Source organism: Oryza sativa, chromosome 3 (assembly GCF_034140825.1).
Source record: "Oryza sativa Japonica Group chromosome 3, ASM3414082v1".
NCBI lineage: Eukaryota > Viridiplantae > Streptophyta > Magnoliopsida > Poales > Poaceae > Oryza > Oryza sativa.
The window spans coordinates 2,678,908-2,701,049 of record NC_089037.1 but is presented as its reverse complement, the minus strand read 5'-3'; the positions used below and the strand labels follow the sequence as shown (position 1 = coordinate 2,701,049).

At 42.0% G+C, this 22,142-nt stretch overlaps 3 protein-coding genes across 6 annotated transcripts; 2 read left to right on the top strand and 1 right to left on the bottom strand.

Moving 5' to 3' along the window:
• The first annotated feature begins 3,929 nt into the window (after positions 1–3,929).
• Positions 3,930–6,664, top strand: LOC4331620 (UPF0496 protein 3-like). Of its 2 annotated transcripts, none has more exons than NM_001417195.1 (2): positions 3,930–4,204; positions 5,349–6,664. In NM_001417195.1, the coding sequence occupies exons 1-2, from the start codon at positions 4,150–4,152 to the stop codon at positions 6,428–6,430; spliced, it is 1,137 nt and encodes a 378-aa protein (NP_001404124.1). In that variant the 5' UTR covers positions 3,930–4,149; the 3' UTR covers positions 6,431–6,664. The 2 variants fall into 2 exon arrangements, with proteins under 2 accessions (NP_001404124.1, XP_015632298.1); XM_015776812.3 differs by lacking the exon at positions 3,930–4,204 and adding an exon at positions 5,008–5,237.
• A 114-nt stretch (positions 6,665–6,778) lies between these two features.
• LOC9271486 (mitochondrial inner membrane protease subunit 2) lies at positions 6,779–9,904 on the bottom strand. 3 transcript variants are annotated; one of them, NR_184428.1, is made up of 5 exons: positions 9,705–9,904; positions 9,363–9,589; positions 9,170–9,256; positions 8,913–9,078; positions 6,779–7,077 (listed from the first exon to the last, which is right to left on the bottom strand). NR_184428.1 is itself a non-coding variant. In NM_001417196.1 (5 exons), exons 2-5 carry the CDS (start codon positions 9,514–9,516, stop codon positions 6,970–6,972), a joined length of 501 nt encoding a protein of 166 aa, NP_001404125.1. In that variant the 5' UTR covers positions 9,517–9,589; positions 9,705–9,904; the 3' UTR covers positions 6,779–6,969. The 3 variants fall into 3 exon arrangements, 1 of the variants encoding a protein (NP_001404125.1); NM_001417196.1 differs by having other exon boundaries at positions 9,170–9,242; NR_184429.1 differs by lacking the exon at positions 9,363–9,589 and having other exon boundaries at positions 9,170–9,242.
• A 110-nt stretch (positions 9,905–10,014) lies between these two features.
• On the top strand, positions 10,015–14,933 carry LOC4331618 (N6-adenosine-methyltransferase non-catalytic subunit MTB). Its single transcript, XM_015776811.3, has 7 exons — positions 10,015–10,216; positions 11,160–12,936; positions 13,051–13,134; positions 13,445–13,549; positions 13,643–13,751; positions 14,250–14,401; positions 14,522–14,933. The coding sequence occupies exons 2-7, from the start codon at positions 11,263–11,265 to the stop codon at positions 14,657–14,659; spliced, it is 2,262 nt and encodes a 753-aa protein (XP_015632297.1). The 5' UTR covers positions 10,015–10,216; positions 11,160–11,262; the 3' UTR covers positions 14,660–14,933.
• The last annotated feature ends 7,209 nt before the right edge of the window (positions 14,934–22,142 follow it).

The window sequence follows — 22,142 nt, the reverse complement described above, 5'->3', positions numbered from 1 at the left end:
GATAGTCACGACTAGGGTATTTGGATGGTATGAGGATCGTCGGTATCAGGGTATATGCGAGATTGAGGTAAAAGAGATGGAGATAGGGATTTTTATACAGATTCGGGCCCCTTATCTGACAGGTAATAGCTATACGTCCTGTTGACTGAAGCCAGTGTTGCTCTTATTCATCATAATTAGATTTGGATAACCTATCTAGCCATCGTCGTCTTGCCGACATGGATAACCAACTCATACTCGACGGCAGGGTAGTCTTCCTTCTCGAGCATGGACTCGTCGAGATCAGAGATAGCGCTAGATCCCTCTTGCTGGCCTCCACAAGTACCGAATTGGGTTTGTCTAGGCTTATCTCTGATATCGATATTTGGCGGCGTGTGTTGGCGTGTGTATATGTTGTGTCTTATTGATCTTGTGGCTTGTCCCCTCTCCTCCTAGGGGACTTGTATTTATAAACATATGTGTCCTCTTGTCTAAGTAAATTTAGGGAGACCACTATGGATACAGTCCGAGTAGTCCTTATCGTTTCTATATAGAACTCTATTTGTCTTTCCTTATCCGAAACTTCTGCTATATATGAGGTTTGATTTCGTATAAGACTTGTATATAGTGGGCCCCGTCGAGTTTAGTTGATTACTGTTGGGTATGTGTTATCTATAAGGGTACGCCTAATTGGTAGTGTCGACGTTTGATAGTCACGACTAGGGTATTTGGATGGTATGGGGGTCGTCGGTATCAGGGTATATGCGAGATTGAGGTAAAAGAGATGGAGACAGGGATTTTTATACAGATTCGGGCCCCTTATCTGACAGGTAATAGCTATACGTCCTGTTGACCGAAGCCGGTGTTGCTCTTATTCATCATAATTACACAAGTATAATGATTTGGATAACCTATCTAGCCGTCGTCGTCTTGCCGACATGGATAACCAACTCATACTCGACGGCAGGGTAGTCTTCCTTCTCGAGCATGGACTTGTCGAGATCAGAGATAGCGCTAGATCCCTCTTGCCGGCCTCCATAAGTACCGGATTGGGTTTGTCTAGGTTTATCTCTGATATCGATATTTGGTGGCGTGTGTTGGCTTGTGTATATGTTGTGTCTTATTGATCTTGTGGCTTGTCCCCTCTCCTCCTAGGGGACTTGTATTTATAAACATATGTGTCCTCTTGTCTAAGTAAATTTAGGGAGACCACTATGGATATAATCCGAGTAGTCCTTATCGTTTCTATATAGAACTCTATTTGTCTTTCCTTATCCGGAACTCCTGCTATATATGAGGTTTGATTTCGTATAAGACTTGTATATAGTGGGCCCCGTCGAGTTTAGTCGATTACTGTTGGGTATGTGTTATCCATAAGGGTACGCCTAATGGGCGGGTGATCGCTCACAGCGATCACCCGCCCCTCCCTACCTCCATCGCTCCCTCCTCTCCCCCCTTCCTCCCCTTTTCTCTTCCTACTACACCATAAATAATTAAATTTAAATTCAGAATTGAAACGGGTATGTAAACTTTTGACTTATAAACTTTGGATCTATAAACTAATATTTGAATTCAAATTCAAATTTGAATCGGGTATGTAAACTTTTGACTTATAAACTTTGGGTCTATAAACTTTAGGTGTATAAACTTTAGATGTATAAAAATACTATATATAAAAAATATTTTAATTCAAATTCAAATTTGAATCGGGTATGTAAACTTTTGACTTATAAACTTTTGGTCTATAAACTTTAGGTGTATAAACTTTAGATGTATCTAAATACTATATATAAAAAATATTTGAATTCAAATTCAAATTTGAATCGGGTATATAAACTTTTGATTTATAAACTTTGTGTCTATAAACTTTAGGTGTATAAACTTTAGATGTATAGAAATACTATATATAAAAATATTTGAATTCAAATTTAAATTTGAATCGGATATATAAACTTTTGATTTATAAACTTTTGTTCTCTAAATTTTAGATGTGTAAACTTAAGGTGTATAAATTTTAGGTGCATAAATTTACTAAAATAGGACAGTAATGTGGTGCCAAAAAAGGACACCAGGTGGAGGGAGGGAATCTGACCGCCCCTAGTGACCCCTAGCGATCGATCGCTAGGTAGTATTCTCGTATCCATAACCCTGACAGGTACCAATTGGGTCTATGTGACTGAACAATCTTTATGCGCTGTATCCCGGTCCAATGCCTTTGAAGATGGTAGCCGCCTCAAAACACACGGTGTATCTAGAGATACGGAGGATAATTAAGGCTGTGTTTAGATCTAAAGTTTAGATCCAAACTTCAGTCATTTTCCATCACATCAACCTGTCATACACACACAATTTTTCAGTAATATCATCTTCAATTTTAACTAAAATACAAACTTTGCGCTGAACTAAAAACACAGCCTAATGGTGTGTTAGTGGGGAGTTCAGTGGAGAATTGAGATCGATTGACCCACCTGGGTGTGATTCATGGCGTAATCACTGAGACCAACAGCGACGCCATTGCTCGACAGTGAATACCAGTAGCGTAGCAGATACCACCTGCCGACTGTAACACACACGCCATTCTCCTGTTCAACGCGTCGTTTCCTGTACAAGCCACTGCGTGCTCACCGCAAGTTGACTGGCCCTTAGCTTGCAAACCTTTTACTGCTACTAGTAAAATGTGTCTGGCTCTATGCGAGCTACCTAGCCTAGCGTTGTTGGTTCTTTTTTTTTTCCCTCTCTTTTTTTTTCAAAAAAAATGATTGGGAAATGAAATATGTGTAGAGATATTTTATTGTCCATTTCTTGACGCAAAATGCAGATCAAAGACGTACCCAACGAACACGCCGAACCTTAATTCGATCTGCAACGCTCATCCTTCCTCGATCTGCATCGTCCTATGTCCCAGACCGATCCAACCAAAAATATCTTCAGGTAACCCGCGTCATCGGCTCGATTCATCAAGTGGCAATGGCAATATGGCATGCATATCTGGGCCATTATACAAAAAAAAAAAAGCGTACATGCATCCGTGGATCGCGCGGCGCCGGTAGCTTTCGCCCCTGCGAGTTCTCTTGGCCAGACGCAACAATCCCCCGCGGATTTCCCGCATCCACGCGCCCCCGCGCCGTGCGCGCGCGACGCCACGACGGCGCGGCGGCCGCGAGGACACAAGCAAGCGAGCAAGCAACGACGGAGATAGAGATATAGCCGTGTTTGGAGGAGCTTGTCCCATCTGTACCTTTTGGACCAAAAGCTGCATCTGTTAGAAGCTGTCTAAAACAGTTCACAGCTTCTGAGAATCTGTAGTTACAGATTTTGGGCCTGTTCACTTTGATGCCATTTTTAATCTTACCAAATTTTGATAAAGTTGTCAAAAAAGTGGCTACATTTAGTTTGCTGCCAAATTTTGGTAACTATATAATAAATTCTATCAAAATTTTGGCGAGTTGCCAAATTTTTGCTATCAAAGTGAACAGGCCCTTTGAAAAATGAACTAAGAAGTTAGAAGCTGAAGAAGCTGGGTTTCAAAGCTTTTATAGATTGTCGGAAGCTGGCTACCAAACAGCTGCTTTTCAGAATCTAAAGCTCCCTCAAACAGGCCATATATCGATCCGCGCGGGCCCACCTACCTTCCACGTAATCACGGCATGATCCAACGGTGCTGGATGACTGACACGCCGGGCCCACAGCCAAGCTGCTGCTACAGATTAGTGGGCTCTAGCGCATCCGCGTCGTCGCGGGCGGCTAGCAAAGTTTAGCTCTCGTCGATGTGGTGTTTGTTGGGTTTTCCCTTTGAGTGATTGCCAACCATTTGGGCTTCCTTCCAAGCTTCGTCGATCGTCCAGATCAGAGGCCGAGAAGAGAAGGCTTGTCGTCGTGCCCAAGGATAATATCCGCGTGGAGGCTGCAGGGGCTTTATAAGCGTCTTGTTTCCATCCACCCCCACCTTCAATTCTTCCTCCTCTCATCACTTTGACCCGATAACGTTGCTGCCTCGCATGCTCGACCAAGAAGAGAAGGAAAAAATAATATTAGCTTAGCTGATCGTCTGGTTACATATAGTGGCAAGCAACGACATTGATCATCGAATTCTATAGAGGTCAGACGAAAATACTAGTAGCTTCTGATCAGCTTGGACGTCGATCGCATCGAGTGTTCTGTCTGAGTAATATGGGCGCCACGTTCAGGTGCTTTGGCGGGTGCGTCAAGCCAGATGATCAGCAAGGTACGTAGATTAATTGTTGCACATTCTGACAAACATGCATGCATGCATGTCAAGTTATGTACTCTAGCACAATGCACATCCTCTTCCATTAGTACACCATATGTCACATAAAAACCATTAAATTATAGAGCTATGTTTAGATTTAAAACAAAAACTTAGAGTAATCTCTATCTCTCATCTACTAGCAATATTAAAAAAACTGAAGATGATTTTACCATTACTCTGGTACGTTATCTGTCTTTAAATCTGTATTTAAGTTTGTTCGTTTTTGAAAATACAGATATATGTTTGAATCAGTTTTTAAGTTTACTCACTTTTAGAAATACAAAAGAAATAATATAATAAATCTCTTTAAAAGAACTCGTATGCTAATCTGAGACGAGAGTCCGAATTGCAGTTCATGATTTCCTAAATAAATTATCCAAGCACATTTCACCATAACTAAACAGTATAATAATAATAATAATAATAATAATAATAATAATAATAATAATAATAATAATAATAATAATAATAATAATAATAATAATAGTTTTAACCTATTGCAATGCACGAGTGTATATATATATATTGCTAGTGTTTAAATATTATAGGAGCCGGAGTAGCATTCTATTACTAGATTGTTTGCATCGCGTGGAAGGACGTAAACCCGGTCGATCAGTCACTGTCTGGTGGACCCTCGCCGGCGGAGGTAAAATAAAAAAATAACGCAGTCACAATGACACGGGGCTCTGTCGGAGCCATCCAACCTGTAGCGTATATGCATGCATTCGTACAGGAGCACGCCAAGACAAGCCGCAATCGAACCATGTCGCTTCGCTTTGACACATGTTAATTAGCTAGCTAGCTAGCTAACAATTCGTCGTCACAAACTAAACCAAACCAAATCACACGCATCTGTATAAAAAGCATTCGTGCGTGCATATCCATCAACCAACCGCAACATTGCATTGCTATCGATCGAGGAGATCGAGCATGGCTGGCAGCACGTTCAATTGTTTCGGTGCATGCATGCAGCATCACGCTCAACAAGGTAGCTGCACAGATCGAATTAGCGTATCGATCGATGCATGGTTTTCGATCTCAGTTTGGTCGTTAATTTTCTCATGGTGATTACTGATTCGGCGTGTGATGATTGATGCAGTTCATGAGCCCAAGAAGGTGGTGGCGCCGTCGTCGAGCTTCGATTTCCGGGAGGAGTACACGAGCGCGTTCCGGACCGAGTCGTACAACGACTTCTGGGCGCGCGTCCTGGACATCACCCTCGCGCACGGCGCAGCCCTGGTGCCGCGCCATGGCGGCGGCGGCGGCTGCGCGGCGTCGAAGCGGCTCCCCTCCTACCGCCTCTTCGCCGAGCACCTGCTCGAGCCGGACCAGCGCGCCGTCGCCGCAGCCCTCGCGTCGCCGCGCGGGAGCCGCCTCCGCCCCGACGTGCGCGGCCTCCTCGCCGCCTACTACGCCGAGACGGCCAACGCCTCGTTCCTCTGCAGCCACCTGCTCAAGGACATCGAGCATATACGCCTCCGCTACCGCCCGCTCAAGCACACGCTCCGCAAGCTCGCCTCCGACGTCGGGGTGTCCGGCCTCGCCGACGTCTCCGCCGCGCTGGGGCAGCCGTTCACCGCGCTGGCCGCGTCGCAGGGGAGGCTCCGGGAGGTGCAGGCCGGCTCGGGCGACCTGCTCAGGGGCCTCGACGCCGGGAGGAAGAAGGCGCGCCACCGGATCAGGAGCGTCGCGCGGCTCAGGCGGGCGCTGTCGGTGTCCTTCGTCACGGCCGTCGCCGTCGTGGCCGTCGTCGGCGCCTGCATCGGCGTGCACATCCTGGCGGCGTTCGCGGCGTTCCCGATGATGTCGCCGGCGTGGCTAGGGGAGCGGTTCTTCTCCGGGCGGGCGGCGCGGCGGGCGCTGGTGCAGCTGGAGGCCGCGGCGAAGGGCACGTACATACTCAACCGGGACATGGAGACGATCAGCCGGCTGGTGGCGCGGGTGCGCGACGAGGGGGAACACATGGTGGCGCTGCGGCGGCTGTGCGTGGAGCACCGGCCGGCGGCGGGCGCCGGCGGGAAGGGGAGGCTGGTGCAGGAGGTGCTGAGGCAGCTGAGCAAGAACGAGGAGAGCTTCAGGCAGCAGCTGGACGAGCTCGAGGAGCACCTCTTCCTCTGCTTCATGACCACCAACAAAGCCAGGATCATGGTGATGAACTTCATGGCTGCTGCTGCAAGGTAGAGCTCTGGATGCATCAACATGATGAAGGAAAAAGGAAATTCGTACCTCTGTAGGACACATTTTAGTCTTTGTACATAACAACAGTAGATTTATTTTTCTTAGTACAGAAAAAAGGGAAAAATATTTCATTTGGCATTAAAGGTTTTTGCTTTATTTTTTTTGTACATATATACACACAGCATGTAAACATGTTACAGCATTGAGGAAAGAACCTGAATGGTCTTTTGTGCATCACCTTGCATGTGTTGATCCCAACATATTATGAAGCTAAAAAAGAGAAGGCAAGCCGAAAGAAAATTACATAAGACGATAGGAGTAAATACTAATATGCATTTACAGAACAAATGACTGAATGCAAAGGCCCTGAATGAGGGTTTACCTCTTGGTCAATTTTAAATGAAGTAGCTTTTGCTTACAGAAGTACAGAACAATGTGAAAACAAAAACTCTGTTACAACTAGAACAGCTGCTAAGCAACCGGCAAGCACTAAAGTTATAGGCCGAACTGAAATGAAATACAATCCAATGTAGTGAGTCGAATCAAAGGGGTGAAATTCTATTTTCAGGCATTTTTGTATCAACTCGTCCAATCTTTGACGGTGGCCAGATGACGTGGGCCACCCTCCCTTTAATTAGACCTAAAGGGATCTGAAAAACACAAGAAATTAAATAAGTCGTACTGGACTACTGGTGCAAAACATACAGAGAAGAAATTAAACATACAGTCATAATGGGTAGTATTTAAGCTTGAAGAAAATACTATTTTGTGTTAACATTTTATATTATTTTGCTGCATAGTATGATAGTTCGATCGTTCTTTTTCAACATGGAAGATCACGATTCAAGATTGAAAAGTTAAAATATATTGCCCGACCAATTTAATATTTGTACGACAGTAATTGTCTGACTATCCGATCTAAAAGGCCGAGGATTTGAGGATGTGCCCCTTTGCAATTTAGTGACAGTTATGTGTCTATGACATGTGGGAACAGGTCCTACATGCTAGTGAACTACCTGACGGGTGGCAAATCCTAAATTTTCTCAATCCAAAGAAACCACAAAGTCCAACTCTTTGCTAGAAGCCTAGAAGCTTAGGACTTGAGAATTCAGAAATCACTAATTCATTATGAAAGCCATAGTTTAGACAACGGGCATGACTATTCAGTACAAGCCAAGGTTTAGATCATGGACATGATTGACCAAACAAAGTTGGTTTGCAAATTCATCCTCAACCTAGATTGCAGCACACTACTGAAACTCTTTCACCAATCAGACAATTGTGCTTGACCTCTGGAACCATTGGATATGCTGGCATGTTCAATATGGTTTCCCAATTATCACAATTTTGATTAGTACTCCTTTCTATTAAGTCCCTCTTTTGGTTCTGTTTGGTAACTAGTTGTTTAGTGCAGTGCAGTCCATATTGTTTCTGTTGGTAGGGACCAAAAATGTTCAAACATCAAAGACTACAAATTACGGCGTGATAATTTTTTCATATCCCACATGCAACACTTTCCAACAGGTAAAAAAGATACTATAGCATGTTGTATTAATCAGGAGGCTTGTATAGGTAATATGCTTTGCTAACTAATCATGATTATTATAGTACTCTCTCTGTTCCAAAATATAGCTACATTTAGGTTTAAATTTTGTCCCAAAAATAGCTATCTTAGGACAAGTACCACACCCTAGGGGGCCCTATCATCCCACTAGCACTCGAAACCCGTACCCCACCCATACTATCCTTAATACCATCAACCTCCTATGCATTAATGAAGGACATTTTAGACCTTTCACCCAATCCTTAATTTTCCCAAAACACTCCTAGGTAGCTATATTTTGGGAAGGAGGGAGTAAAACATAGCAAATGGGCAAAGGGAGCACAGCAAAGATGAAAATTGACGGCTATATTAATTTAGCATGTCTTAGAAAGCTAAAAAAAATGCGGTGTTATTATAACTTAGTGTCAAATCTTGGCCCTGTAGATTGAAAAGTATAGTCATAGATTGAGATAGTATAATTTTAAAGCAGACACAAAGCAATTAATATGCTCATCTCCGCCAGCCCATACACACGACACTCATAGAGAAAGCAAATGTTCTCGACTTTTGCAACAATGGGCAGCATCAAAGAACATCGAAACTTAGAAAATTCAAACTTGTTTGCACTAGTACGAGTGGTAAAGTGTTGGTTAGTGGTCTGTTTAGTTGCCTGATTCCACGTATCCCAAGTACCGGTAATATGGCAAAAGTCTATCAGGAGGCAAACAGTAATGTTGGTATTGAGGATCAAAATATGGCAAAAAGTCTATCAGGGGATAAAAATGCTGGTAACATCTCTTACAGTGAAGGGGAGCTAAAGCATAAATAAGTTTCACTCAAACAACTAGACTTCAATGCTAACTCAGATCAACCAAACTTATGTGAAATTAGTGTTGCATGTTGGACTGGAATTAAACAGGAAAAGGAACAGAAGTAACTTACTGGGCCAAATGACCTAGAATCCCAGCTGCAGGCAGCATTATCACCTTCAACCCAGCAGTGCCCTTCTGGGATCTTAATTATATCAGGGGTGCCAGGGAGCTGCATCCACTCCCCAGGCAGGGCAATTAATCTCTTGACAAACAACTCCCTATGATCACTGGGGCACCTGCAGATCATGTAAGGAATAATCAGATATGCGACATCGAGCAAGCGAGGGACAAAGGCGTCGATCTTTTCCTCAAATTCCAAACACTCACTTGAACAAAACAACATCACCATGGGAGAACTGGTACTTTTGGAGGCAGCTCCTTTCGGCTAGCACTACAGCACCTAGTTCCAACAACCTGATCAGCACAAATAAGAAGACAGAAGAAATATTTGAATATGAACTGTAGAGTCATCCAACTGTCCATGCCTAGTTGAACCTGCACAAATTACCATTCTCCATACCTCTCAAGGAGCTACTGGCCGCTGTAAACGTGGGATGCATCGAATCGCCCGTCACTGATACTACGGTTGCATATCGATCGGAAATGGTGAAACCGACTAAATACCATGTCAAAGTCCTCTTGGCGGCTAACCAAAGATGGTTTCGGGTTCCCATATAAAATTACCCACCCACTCAGACAACGGTACAGGTAGCAACAAGCGCGCGAAGCATCAGAAGGGTGAAATCACTGGAGAAATGCGATGATTTAGCATTAGAGAGATGCCTCAGCTAACCTGATGATTTTCAAGCATAACTAAATGGATGGGACATGACTGATTTCTCACAGCCGAGGGAAAGCTTACCCCGAATCCCCCCAAAATTTTTTGGTCCGGATGGATGTGGATCTCCCGTAGAGGGATCCACCAGGCTAAGCGTCCGAGAAACAGCCGTAGGGTGAAGAACGGCGGAGCAACGGCAGGCGTGTGCTTCCGTCGTGGTGGTGACCGGAGAGAAGCGGCGGCGGCGGCCGCGGCGGCGGAGGCGGCGTTTGGGTTGGGAGGAGGAGGAGAGCTCGTTTGGTTTTTAGTCGGAAAAGAGAAGGCGTTGATCGTTTTCGGTGGGCCAGATGGGCCGAATGTATATGTGGGCCAGATGGGCCGAATGGCCAACCCCGACCCAAAATTCTCGACGCGGTCCCGCACCAAAACCCCTGCGTCGCGTCGCGTCGGAGTCAGCCAACCACCGGCGGCGGCGGCGACTACCTCGCGCACGGCGGACGGCGGCGAGCGGCGATCTGCCTCCGCCGCGCTCGTGCCTCGTCCCGCCGTGTAACCAAGGCTCGTCTACTTGAAGCGAACCCTCACCTCCCATCCTGGTAAGCCCTAGTACTCCTTTCTCCCCGCCTTCAGTTCCCACGCTCGAAGTCTCGATTGAACAAAGGCTTCGCGCGGAGAGTCTGTCCTAGGCTTTTGCTGTTGGATCGGAGTGTTTAGTTCCTTTCGATTCTGCTGCGGTTGAGTTCAAGCGCGATGCTATCATGGATTTTTGCTAATGATTTTAGGGGTTTAGGGTTGGTGAGCGGTGAAATCGCGCTCCGTGTTGAGGAATTTTGGTTTCCTCACTCCGTGTTGAGGCTAGAATTTCGTATTTTGATCACCGGAGATGGCTAGGGATCCGTATTTCTAGCGTTTAGGTGCAACCTAACGATCATATGGCCGCGGTGGGTAATAGATAATATAATGCCGTTGCTCTAGGTTTCCCATGCCCTCATTATGTCGTGTTTTGTGTGTATTTGCTCTAGGAGTTTTGTTCGATTTGAGGCAGTGGAAAAATTATAGGCTTTTGGGAAGCTTCTGCTTAACTTGACCTTTGCAATTACTAGTAGCGCATGATCTGGGGGTAGATATTGTCTTCTTAACTTATCTTTTGATTATATTCTGTACAATCAGTTAATTACTTGTTAATCACTTATACAATGTGTTGTGTTAGCCAATCTATTATACAATGTGCAGCCTTTTCCAATTTATTTTAGGTCTTGCTCCAGTTTTGCACCTTATTTGACCTATGCAGTGTTGTATATAACCCAACCCGTTGTACTATGAGGAGCATAGTAGATGTGTTTATCACAGTATGACTATATTTTGGTGTTTGAAATGCCTTCTTTTCCTGAAAAATAATGTTTGGATATCCTTCCTTTGCATGAAAAGCATTGTTCATTTAATTCTTCTCTATCACAAGCTCACTTGTCTGGTTCAAATATACTGTAATGCTATTTATATGCTGTAAATATGATACGTTTTACCATTTTTTTTATGTAGTGAAACCTGAAGTTTCTAGCCAAGGTTTTTGAGCTCAGTAGTATTATTGGGAGGAAGGGTACACTATTTTGCATTCTTGAAGTTCACTGACCATCATTTGAGAATGGACTCACGATCACCGAAAATTCCACGGAGAAGTCCTGATGATTCCAAGGATAAGGACTCCGACAGGAACAGGGGAAGAGATGAAAAGAATGATTGGGACTCATCAAGAACATATGGTTCTGAGACTGATTGCAAGGAGGAAAGGTGTGATACCAATAAGAGGAAGGGTTCTGCCATGGGGGAGGATGTTGGTGATGATAGCAGATCAGTGGATAGAAGTCATGAAACTGAAGTGCATGTGTTTAATGATAAGCAGGATAAAGCTGTAGAGATAAAAAACATTTTGCATGATGGAGTTGGACAGAGTGACTATGGTCAACGCCAACTAGGCTTGGACAATGAAAGAAGAAATGGTACAGTAGATAAATCAAGAGTGGATGCCCACATAGATGACAAATTGGGCAGCGGGAGGGACAGAAACTGGACTGGCAAAACACAGGAGCCTGAAGGATCTGTGGACTATTTGAGGAGTTGTAAATCGCAAGATTCTAAAGAGGCAAGTGACTCGGAATGGAAGAATGCACAGGAAAGACAGGATGGTGGGGGTTTCCATGGGCGAGTTGGTTACCGGCGAGATTTTAGGGGTAGATCTGAAAGTACTAGAGGTTCTTCAACCTATGGAAGTCGGTATGACACTTCTGATTCGATAGAGATTCGACCAAATAATAGTCTTGATTTTGGACGAGAGGGCTCTGTTTCTGGAAGATATGACGTGGGAGTGGGAGCTCATCGAGATGTAACATATGGAACAAACGGTGATAAAGTCACCAATTCTGAACCAGATCAAAGTGGCAGTGCCAGCATGATTTCTCAATTTCCTCAACATGGTCATAAAGGTGATAGACCCTCCAGAGGAGGAAGGGGTAGACCAAATGGCAGGGATTCTCAAAGAGTTGGAGTCACATTACCAATTATGCCCCCTCCTTTTGGTCCTCTTGGTCTGCCACCGGGACCAATGCAACATATTGGGCCAAATATTCCCCACTCTCCAGGCCATCCTCTTCTACCTGGTGTTTTTGTGCCGCCATTTCCTGGGGGCCCTCTTTTGTGGCCTGGGGCTCGAGGTGTTGATGTGAATATGCTTTCTGTTCCACCCAACCTTCCCATCCCTCCTCCAGTTGCTGGTGAACATAGTTTCACTCCAGGTATGGGAGCTGGACCTAATATTCACTTAAACCAATTTGGCTCCGGAATAGGTGCTCCAACAAATATGTCTGGATTGAGTTTCCATCAATTGGGCACTCAAAGCCGTGAAATGGTACATGGCAAACCTCCCGTTGGTGGTGGTTGGACACCAAATAGAAACAGTGGACCAACCAGAAAAGCTCCTTCAAGAGGTGAACAGAATGATTACTCACAGAACTTTGTGGACACTGGCATGCGGCCTCAAAATTTCATTAGAGAATTGGATCTTACAAGCGTAGCAGAGGACTATCCAAAACTGAGAGAACTCATACAGAGGAAAGATGAAATTGTTGCCAAGTCTGCTTCACCACCAATGTATTATAAGTGTGATCTGCGGCAACATGTTCTTTCTCCAGAATTTTTTGGTACGAAGTTTGATGTTATTCTTGTGGATCCCCCATGGGAGGAATATGTTCACCGGGCACCAGGAATCACAGATCACATAGAGTACTGGAACGGTGAGGAGATTATGAATTTAAAGATTGAGGTTGCTCTCTTTGTTTATTTGTTTCATTCTTTCACTTATGAATCTGACGTCTTCTTTTGGAGTTCAATTTATGCACACAATTAATGTGCTTCACTGCATTTTTTGAACATACAGGCTATAGCAGACACTCCATCGTTTGTCTTCCTCTGGGTCGGTGATGGTGTAGGTCTTGAACAGGGCCGTCAGTGTTTAAAGAAGGTGAGGTGGATTTTAATAGTTGCGCATTATTCCTTGTAGTATTGACCACTTTTCGGCTGTATCATGCTATCAGTTCACAGAAGGCCATCTAGGCTTCTGTTGTCCTCTACAAAACATAATAAACATGTTATGCTTCATTCATGTGTTTATGATTGCTTCTGAATAGTTGCACCTAAGCTCACTTCTCTTTGAATATACATTTATTCAAGAGCCGTGAATGATTTCACATAGTTTTTTTTAAGAAAAAATTCAACTCGTGAATGAAATGTTTAAATAAAGTTGAACCTGACTGAAGCTTCTCTTTGTCTAGTGGGGATTTCGAAGATGTGAGGATGTTTGCTGGGTGAAAACCAACAAGAAAAGTGCAACACCCAGTCTGCGGCATGACTCTCATACAATACTGCAACACTCAAAGGTAGTGTTAACTTGACTTTAATACTTTATGCTCCAGAAAATATCTTCTGTTTCTTTGTCTTTCTTCTGAAGTTTCACTCTTTTCTTTATCCAGGAGCATTGCTTGATGGGTATAAAAGGAACAGTGCGACGTAGCACTGATGGACATGTCATCCATGCGAATATTGACACAGATATAATAATAGCCGATGAACCAACCGATGGTATTGTTTCATATGTTCTATTCAAAGATGCTTCTTGTTCTTCATATATGCTTGTGTACTAGATTGCTTTGTGGAAGAAGGACTTTTAGTCTATGCCGTTGTTTGTTGAGAATGTCAGTATGTCACATTTGGTGCCTTTATGAATAATTATGTTCTTGTCGCTTCATTTATCTATGTGTTATGCACGATTTTGTTGCCTTTCGCAATACCCCTTAACAGATGAACCTTTCTCTTGGTTAGACTAGTCATTAATTTGTTTATGTTCAGGTACGGTTTATGATTTCTCTTCCAATTTTATTGTATAGGTATATTGTCATCTATTTATTCTCTAGAATTCAGCTTGGGGGAAAAAATCTAATTGTCTACTTTCCTGTGTTTTGTGGAGTTCAAGGCTCCCTTTTGAACTGTTCATATTCCTAAGAATATTCTTTTTGTATTGTTAGCAACAAATAAAATGTTTGTGTACTGATGCCTCAAATTATTTGCCTTATTGCACAGGCTCAACTAAAAAGCCTGAAGACATGTACAGGATAATTGAGCATTTTGCTCTTGGAAAGAGGCGCCTTGAACTCTTTGGAGAGGATCATAATATTCGTCCGGGTTGGCTTACTCTTGGGAAAGGTTTATCGTATTCCAACTTCAACAAGGAGGTAAAAAGGCTGAAAACCCAACTTTATGCACACATACATGAGCAAGCAGTTTCAAGAGTTTCTCATATAGTGATCGTTTTTTTTCCGCATTCTCTCTGCTAAGAAAACTCATTCTTACAGGCATATGTTAAGAACTTTGCAGACAAGGATGGTAAAGTATGGCAGGGTGGAAGAAATCCTCCTCCTGAGGCTCCTCACCTAGTTGTGACAACACCTGAGATTGAAGGCCTCAGGCCGAAGTCACCCCCACATAAGTAAGGGCAGAGCCAATGGGCTAAGACAAGTGACCTGATAGAGAATCCCCAAAGAGATCAGTTACCGTGATTGGTTCGAAGGGTGCAATGCTGGCTAATTTTTTTGCAACTTTAGATTTAATGCCTCACGTTGCCTCTTGTTTAACCGAGGTCGTGTAGATTTTCAGTCTCGCAGAATGAATGCTTTGCCGTGGTACGGCTCGAACAAGATGGTTCAGCTTACAGCAATTTGACAGCTCTATTTCAAAGAAAATCATTCAGTATTTGCCTTGTTGGTACATCGGTCACATATAAAGTCACTTTTATCATTGACGTCCTGTTTTTGTTTGCCGATGGTAGTACTATCATGGTCGTTTTCCTTGCTGCTGGAGCCTGGAAGTATGCTACCTGCATTTGTTTTTTCCGTCAGAAAAGCACGGAAGAAACTGAAAGTTCTCTGTACCAGCTTTTTTAGTCTAGATGCAAACTGTGGTTGGAACACGATCTGTCTTCCCAGCTTACACTGGTGATAAGATCAGGAATGAAGCCCAGGTCCCATGAACCTATAACACATTTTTATATGCATTTCGAGGAATTTTCGAGGCCATGCAAACGTATGAATTCAGACAAGAAACTTTGGTTTGACAAACCGGAGAACTGACAGGTATTGTTAAATTGTTAATGGCTTAAACAAACCTAGCATTCCAGCAATGCTCCAACGAATGCCACTGTAGGATGTGTGCAACGACAGCACTGCCTTGTCCTTTTGATCGTCTTCAAGTGTGTTCTCGAACCTTTGCAGGTAGGCAAGCGGCGAAGCAAATTCGAACCGTGACGGAAGAGAGAGACGGGGCTTTCAATCACCAACAGAAGCAAAATCGGATCAGCTTGTTGCTGGATGATGCCAATTGCCAAGCGTTAATCGTTGATTGATTGATTCCGTTTTAGTTTGATATATGTATATATCCAACGACAAGATATTTGTTTGATTAATTGATTTATTATCTACTAGTAAACTGAAACTTTCGGCGATGGAATCTTACAGAGTAGGAAGATTTTGCCGTGCGATTCGGCAGCCACGACGCGCGCTCTCATTGTTCGTCGCACACACCGTATCAACATTTTTGGCTTGTTCTAAGCACAAGATTATGCCAAATCTTGGTATTCAATTATTATAATGGGATGATTTACATTCGCTAATATTCGATTCGAATAAATGGAGGTTATGTCAATGTTACTTATGTTGTCATATTGGCTAGAGCAGAGTAGACTGTCCAGCCTTTCTTTTTGAAAAAAAAAACAGTATTATTCATGACGCTCTTAAATATGCACGTGTCCATCCATATAAATATACTAACGCACATTCTATCTCTATTAAACTAGAACAACATATTTTGATATTAATAAAGTCATTATAGACATTATATTGTCAATGGATACATCACTTACAATTAAAATAATAATTAGCTTTAAATGCGAGCATTCGTGCTAAGTCTAAAATTTAAACCTGGTTCACATATGAACAATAGTGGAATGCGAAAATTTTACATAAATTTTGTAAGAATTAGTTTATTTTTATGAAATTCCTGTAAATTTTCTCCTTTTCAAAAAGGGTTGTATGCTCCTTGTAAAGTTATTCTTTTTGTAGCGAATGAAAAATGTAGATTCTTACTAAGAATATGCCGATTCATGTGAAACCCTATAAAATTTCTACTAGTAATGTTCTTTTCACTACCTTTTGCTTCGGATCCTAGCAACACTACCCACTTGACTTCAGTATCCCCGTGATAAACCCTCCAAATTAATAGCAACAGTGATGGAGAACGTGTGGAAATCTGGCCATTGATTCATCCTCACCACATGATCCGTATCCACTTATAAGTCTCATCATGTCTTGCTTTGCAATCCTCACCGCGCATAATGCTTTGCAATCAAGTAAACATTTCGTTTCGTGGCTTTGATTAATCGCTTTCCTACACACATAGTAGTATGTTGTTGTACAACACATTGATTAACCAGGTCAATTCTTGCTTGCTTTCTACCGTGTCCATCAATCTGCACTGCACCATCAGCCACCAAAAAGCTTAACTGTGAAAAAAGAAGTGAAAACTAACTGCCATAAGAAACGGAGAAATTCTATCAGATCAATTAATTCAGCGTGGCTTTATACGGAGTATTGACTTCAATCTGCAAGAAAGTGATGTTCTTTAGCAGTATCTGAACCTGTTCAAGCTACCAATACATGATCTATCTTCACTGAAGAAAAAAAGACGAGGACAAAGCAACAAAAATGTGCGAGTAGTCGAGTAGATCATCACGGATTCAGGCATGGGGCCTCTCATTCGGGATGGTGGCCACAAGGCTTATTATTATCCTGAATTCCTTGATGCTATGCATTCAATTATTAGCCTGAGGTGATGTTGCAACCTCCTGCAGTTAACATCTCTAATTTCGTACAAATTGTGCGGAATACTAATGGTGATTAGAGATGTTAATTAACATCTCAATTCGGTGCGATGCACGCAAGTCTGGCCATCTTAATGGCTTAAATTTAATCCAGGATTTTTCTTTCATCTTTGAAGCATTCAAGCTACAAAATGGTATAGTGTTTCTCCTGTTCGATCAGAGAATCGATCGACCAATTTGTTTCATGTTAACATCAGAAAAGGACACCCTTTTTTTTTCCAATTAAGAGTGAGAAAAAAAAAGAGTGTGCGTGCGTGCAAGAGTCAGGTCAGGTCAGGTAGTTACACATAACGATCTGAGACAAAGCGAAAAAAACGTTAGCCACTTATCTTGAAACGGAGGTAGCACAAATGTCGGCTTTTTCCAATCACGATAATCACGAAAAAATGCGGTCCATACCGTCGAATTCATCACTAAGCTCGATCGGTCTCAAGGTGCCAAAAGGAATATATCAACATGATTGACAGCATGAGTTGAAAATTTGAAACAAAAACAGGGCAAACTGAACTGCCTTTTTGTTTGTCAAATGCATGCTGTTACAGCCAAACCTTAGTCAAAAGTGGTTAATGACAGCAGGTGAGAACCGAGAAGACTCACCATACATCGCGAATCATTTTGCTGTCAAAGACGACGAACCACTGTTGTTAATTACCGTCGACCTACTCGGTCAAAAATAAATGCGTGACGTCTCATGCAATTAGTACTCCATCGCAGACGACCAAACTCCATTTTTACCGTCGACTAATTACGCCCCATGTAATTAATCTTAAGTTCTTAACACGCTTTCGTAGAGTGTGATGTATACTCTACTGTGGTACCAACCAATTTGCATGTCGAGAAAACGAGGGAAGATTTTGTCGATCTAATCCGTAATCAAGTCCAACAAAAATCTAAGCACGAATTGAACCAGTCACGCGGCCGTAGCCGTCACGTAGCTAGGTAAGCTAGCTATTGTAGTAGTAGCAGCGTAGATTGGCAACTTGTCCGTGAAGCGAAAGCCGAGCATTGAAGAGGCCGATTTGGTTGGGTTGGGAGAGGAGAGCGAGACCCATCGATCCAACGATCGCAGCCATCCACAACACAGTACAGTACCCCATCCATTTTAAAATGATAAAATTTTAAATTTTATACTGTAATAGAAACATTTTTTCCCTATGATTATTTTTCGTAAACACGCAAAAACAATACACGTCAATAGGTTAGAAAAAGGAGAGTTTAAATACACACTGCAACCAGCTAGAATACCATTATTGGGGGACATGACAAAAAGAAGAAAATTGGTTCCCATGATTCTCATCACTCCAATCATCATTCTCGATCTAATCGGATATTTTGAAAGGAAATCTAAGTAATTTAAAATTTAAGAACGACTTAAGATAAATCATTTGATCTAATATTAATTTAGCGTTCGACGAAAAATTAACCTTAATTAATATTATCTTTGTAAAAAAACCAACTTCGTATCTAATATACAGTCAGAAGTTTTCTTCTTCTTCTTCTTCTTCTTCTTCTTTTTTTTGGGAGGGAGTACTTAAACTATTTTGAAACGAGTACAACGCACGCGCGTTTGCTGCTGCGTTTTGCAGGTGTGAATGGGCGGAAATAAGTCGTTCGCTCGATCGATCGATCGCTCGCCGGCGTCCAAATCACGGCGACGAGGGCGATCGCAATTATTCGCGGGAGCGAAGCGAGATGGCTTGTGAACGCATTGAATTCGTGGGCGCCATCTGATCGTAAAGGCTAAAGGGAGCTAAAGCGATCCATCCATCGACCAGGTAGCATGCAAGCATGGCTGCAATTGTCTAGGCTACTGCTCGATCGATCCATCCATCCATGTGCCTGTAACCGACGTGTTTGTAGTTTTGTTCATGTGTATGCAGTGCCAGGATCGGTTGATCTGTAACCAACCGACGGCTAGGACCTCAGTTTAGTTTTGTTATTATCTAGCTCTAGCATGTGGACGAAATGGTGATGCATAGAGCCACAAATAATGTTCCCAAATTCAAAGCATTCTTTTCAGCCATTATAGGATTATTACGGATAATAGAATATCGAGTGAATTGTTTGTGCTATACTTTTAAAAACATGTTTTTTTTTCCTTAAAACTTTATTCATTAGCATTGCTTATATGTAGTCTCATCATTTCGTCTAGAGTTGATTATAAACTAGTATAACGCTAGCCAGCGACACACCAAAGAAAAAAACATGATGTGGATAAATTTTTTTATCTTTTTTTAGCAATTTAAAAAACCAATACTGGAAAAATAAACTACAATAAAAAAATCAAAATCAATTCTAAAATTTCATTTTAGAATTCAAAGTTTAACTACAACTGAGGGTCTGTTTAGATCCATTTGGAATGGCAAATGACAAATGACAAAAGTTTTGGTGGCAAAAGTTTTGGCATTGTAAAAATACTAGTTGGTGTTTAGATGCATATTAAAGTTTTGCCATTCTAGCACTAAAGTGAGAGAGAAAGAGAGAGGGAGTGGTCCCAAAGCACTTTTTGGCACAATTTGCTACTATGGACTAGCAAATGCCAAATGCCAAATTGCCAATTTTTGCTACTAGTGTTTAGATCCAAAATGGCAAAAAGTGCTACAAAATGGCAAAAATTTTGGAGGATTTAAACAGGGCCTGATAAGCTGAAGAGCAAATGATAGAGTTGATTACCATTTCCAATATATTGGTTAGCTTTATTAGTTGTTAATCCGTAAGTTGCACAGAATTGTTATTGTTGAGATTTTCAATATTAACTCCTCAATAATATGATAAAGACATATTATATATCATTACGTGCACGCACTTTCCCCTATAAACACACATACGTCGATGGGTACGTCGTTTATCACTAAAATAATAGTTGGCCATAAATGAGAGAACTCGTTTCAAGTCTAGGACTTGAAACCGAGTGTGCTGTTTACACCATAAGAAATCTAACTAGTTGAACTACGCCCACTTTACTACAACTTGCTAAATATTAATTTAGAATTTCAAAATTAATTAAATTAAATATTCAACTAATAGTCAAAGATGGGTGTTGTTGGAACAAATAGGACAAAGGACCCTCCTCTTTGTGAAGAGTCCCTTGCTAATGTCAGGTAGAGGGAGGAGAGTGAGGAGAGGTTATTGTCTCTTGACGCTCTTTCTATTCATGTGTAGCCGAAAATTACATCATTATTCCTTTTTTTATGAGAGTGGTATTATCATGAGGACGTTTTAGTTTGTATTACATTAGTTAACCCAAGTTTTATTTTTTTTAAGATAATGAAATGAAACATACCGGCCTTTGCTCAAGAGAGCTACAACCAATTATTATAATATAGCACTTTAGAAGAGTGTAGTCTAAATTAAGGGTGTGTTTAGTTGACGCCAAAATTGAAAGTTTAGTTGAAATTGAAACGATGTGATGGAAAAATTGGAAGTTTATGTGTTTAAGAAAGTTTCGATGTGATGGAAAAGTTAAAAGTTTGAAGAAACCAACTTAAAAAAAAGAAAACCAAACAGGATAAGGAAAACAGGATAAGAAGAACATTATTCCAGTCTATTAACCCAAGTTCTAATAATGGGATTTATCCCTAACATGTGTGTTTTTATATTCAATTTCAAAAGAATAATTCTAAAGAGTCCGATGTATCTCTCTCTTTTTTTTCTAACCATCCAATTAATTAGAACCAGAATAAAAATCAAAAGTTACCTTGTACCAGTAGTCCGCAGCACATGAGTCATGATCACAGATCAATCGACAGGCCGGCGATTGACAGGGGAAAACTGAAGTCAACTAGAGGGGAGAAAAACTCGGTACGCGACGACGGGGTAGACGCCGACTGTACGTCAAAATTTGTGCTTCTGGACGTGAACGGGGTGAAGAAAAAAAAAATCAATACGGAGAGGCTGTTCCAATTTCAGCCAAAATAAACCTTACTAAATTTTTGGTAAGTTTATAATATTGTCAAAGTTTAATAATAAATTAAATATAGACATATTTTTAATAACTTTATCGAAAAATGATATGGTTAAAAATAACATTAATCTTTTTTTAAAGCGCAAATAACATTAATCTGAACAGCGAACCACGTACCCGTACAGCTACTGCTCGATCGTGGACAAATTGAATCGCTTCAGAAATTAAAACTCGTGGGGATGCGCTTAAATGGCTTCCCACCTGGTCAAGCACGGTCACGTCTTAGTGCCTGTTGTTCTAGTTTTGGTTTTTTCTCTTTGTTGCTTATATACGTCAGTTACGCATAATTCCAAATTTTGCCGTACGTGAAAAAGAAAATTGTAATGATGGATCACTAAGAAAAAAACCTAAGGCCCGGGAGCAGAACACGTGTCACAGTGTGAGAGTGCATTTATTATTTTACACTACTCCATAGAGGAAAAAAAATGTTCAGGTTCCGTTGTTGATAAGCTCTGAGAGGTGTGGTGTGAGATAAACTCACTTTGATCAAAGGTTGAGCGTTTAAAAAGAGGATGACGTCGTGGTGGACGTCAGCTCGCCGTGCCCCAGGATTGAACATTGAACATTGGTTCACGAAGGCCATTACGATCTCAATTATGAACTAATCACTGAAATAACCAATGCCATCATGGGAGATTCATGTTTCAAGTACGGAGTATGCAATATTATTGGCCGCCATTTAGGACCCTGCTAATACAAAGTACGGTGCGTGCCACTAAAGACCCTGATGGGTCAGTTCAGCCTGAAAAAATTCCAGAGCAAGCTAAGGACAAATTAAGGTAGTCAACAGTGTAATTTCGCGAGGAGATCGTACTAAAAACCGAAGTATATATGCATCAATAATAGTATTATACTCGTACATTAAACAGCAGTACATAGTACACGTTATATTTCTTGCTGTACGTGCTTAGTTGGACAATTTGCCTTGTGAGTTTGGAAACCGTTTGGGACCGAATGGCTAGGATTTCCTTAGGAGAGGTGACGAGGGAGTCACCCGCGGCGCTCCGACGATCGCCGGCGGTGATTCGCGGCGGAGGGGATGGCCTTCGGGAGTTGGGAGAGTGCTCCTCAGCGCGCG

Excerpts from the sequence above, each read along its gene's own strand:
- LOC4331620 (XM_015776812.3), top strand. The coding sequence starts at position 5,180 with ATGGCTGGCAGCACGTTCAATTGTTTCGGTGCATGCATGCAGCATCAC. Across the intron at positions 5,238-5,348 it reads GCAGCATCACGCTCAACAAG|TTCATGAGCCCAAGAAGGTG; the intron begins GTAGCTGCACAG and ends TGATTGATGCAG.
- LOC9271486 (NM_001417196.1), bottom strand. The coding sequence starts at position 9,516 with ATGGGAACCCGAAACCATCTTTGGTTAGCCGCCAAGAGGACTTTGACA. Across the intron at positions 9,243-9,362 it reads GGCCAGTAGCTCCTTGAGAG|GTGCTGTAGTGCTAGCCGAA; the intron begins GTATGGAGAATG and ends TGTTGGAACTAG. Across the intron at positions 9,079-9,169 it reads GGTGATGTTGTTTTGTTCAA|GTGCCCCAGTGATCATAGGG; the intron begins GTGAGTGTTTGG and ends CATGATCTGCAG.
- LOC4331618 (XM_015776811.3), top strand. The coding sequence starts at position 11,263 with ATGGACTCACGATCACCGAAAATTCCACGGAGAAGTCCTGATGATTCC. Across the intron at positions 13,135-13,444 it reads GCCGTCAGTGTTTAAAGAAG|TGGGGATTTCGAAGATGTGA; the intron begins GTGAGGTGGATT and ends CTCTTTGTCTAG. Across the intron at positions 13,752-14,249 it reads AGCCGATGAACCAACCGATG|GCTCAACTAAAAAGCCTGAA; the intron begins GTATTGTTTCAT and ends CTTATTGCACAG.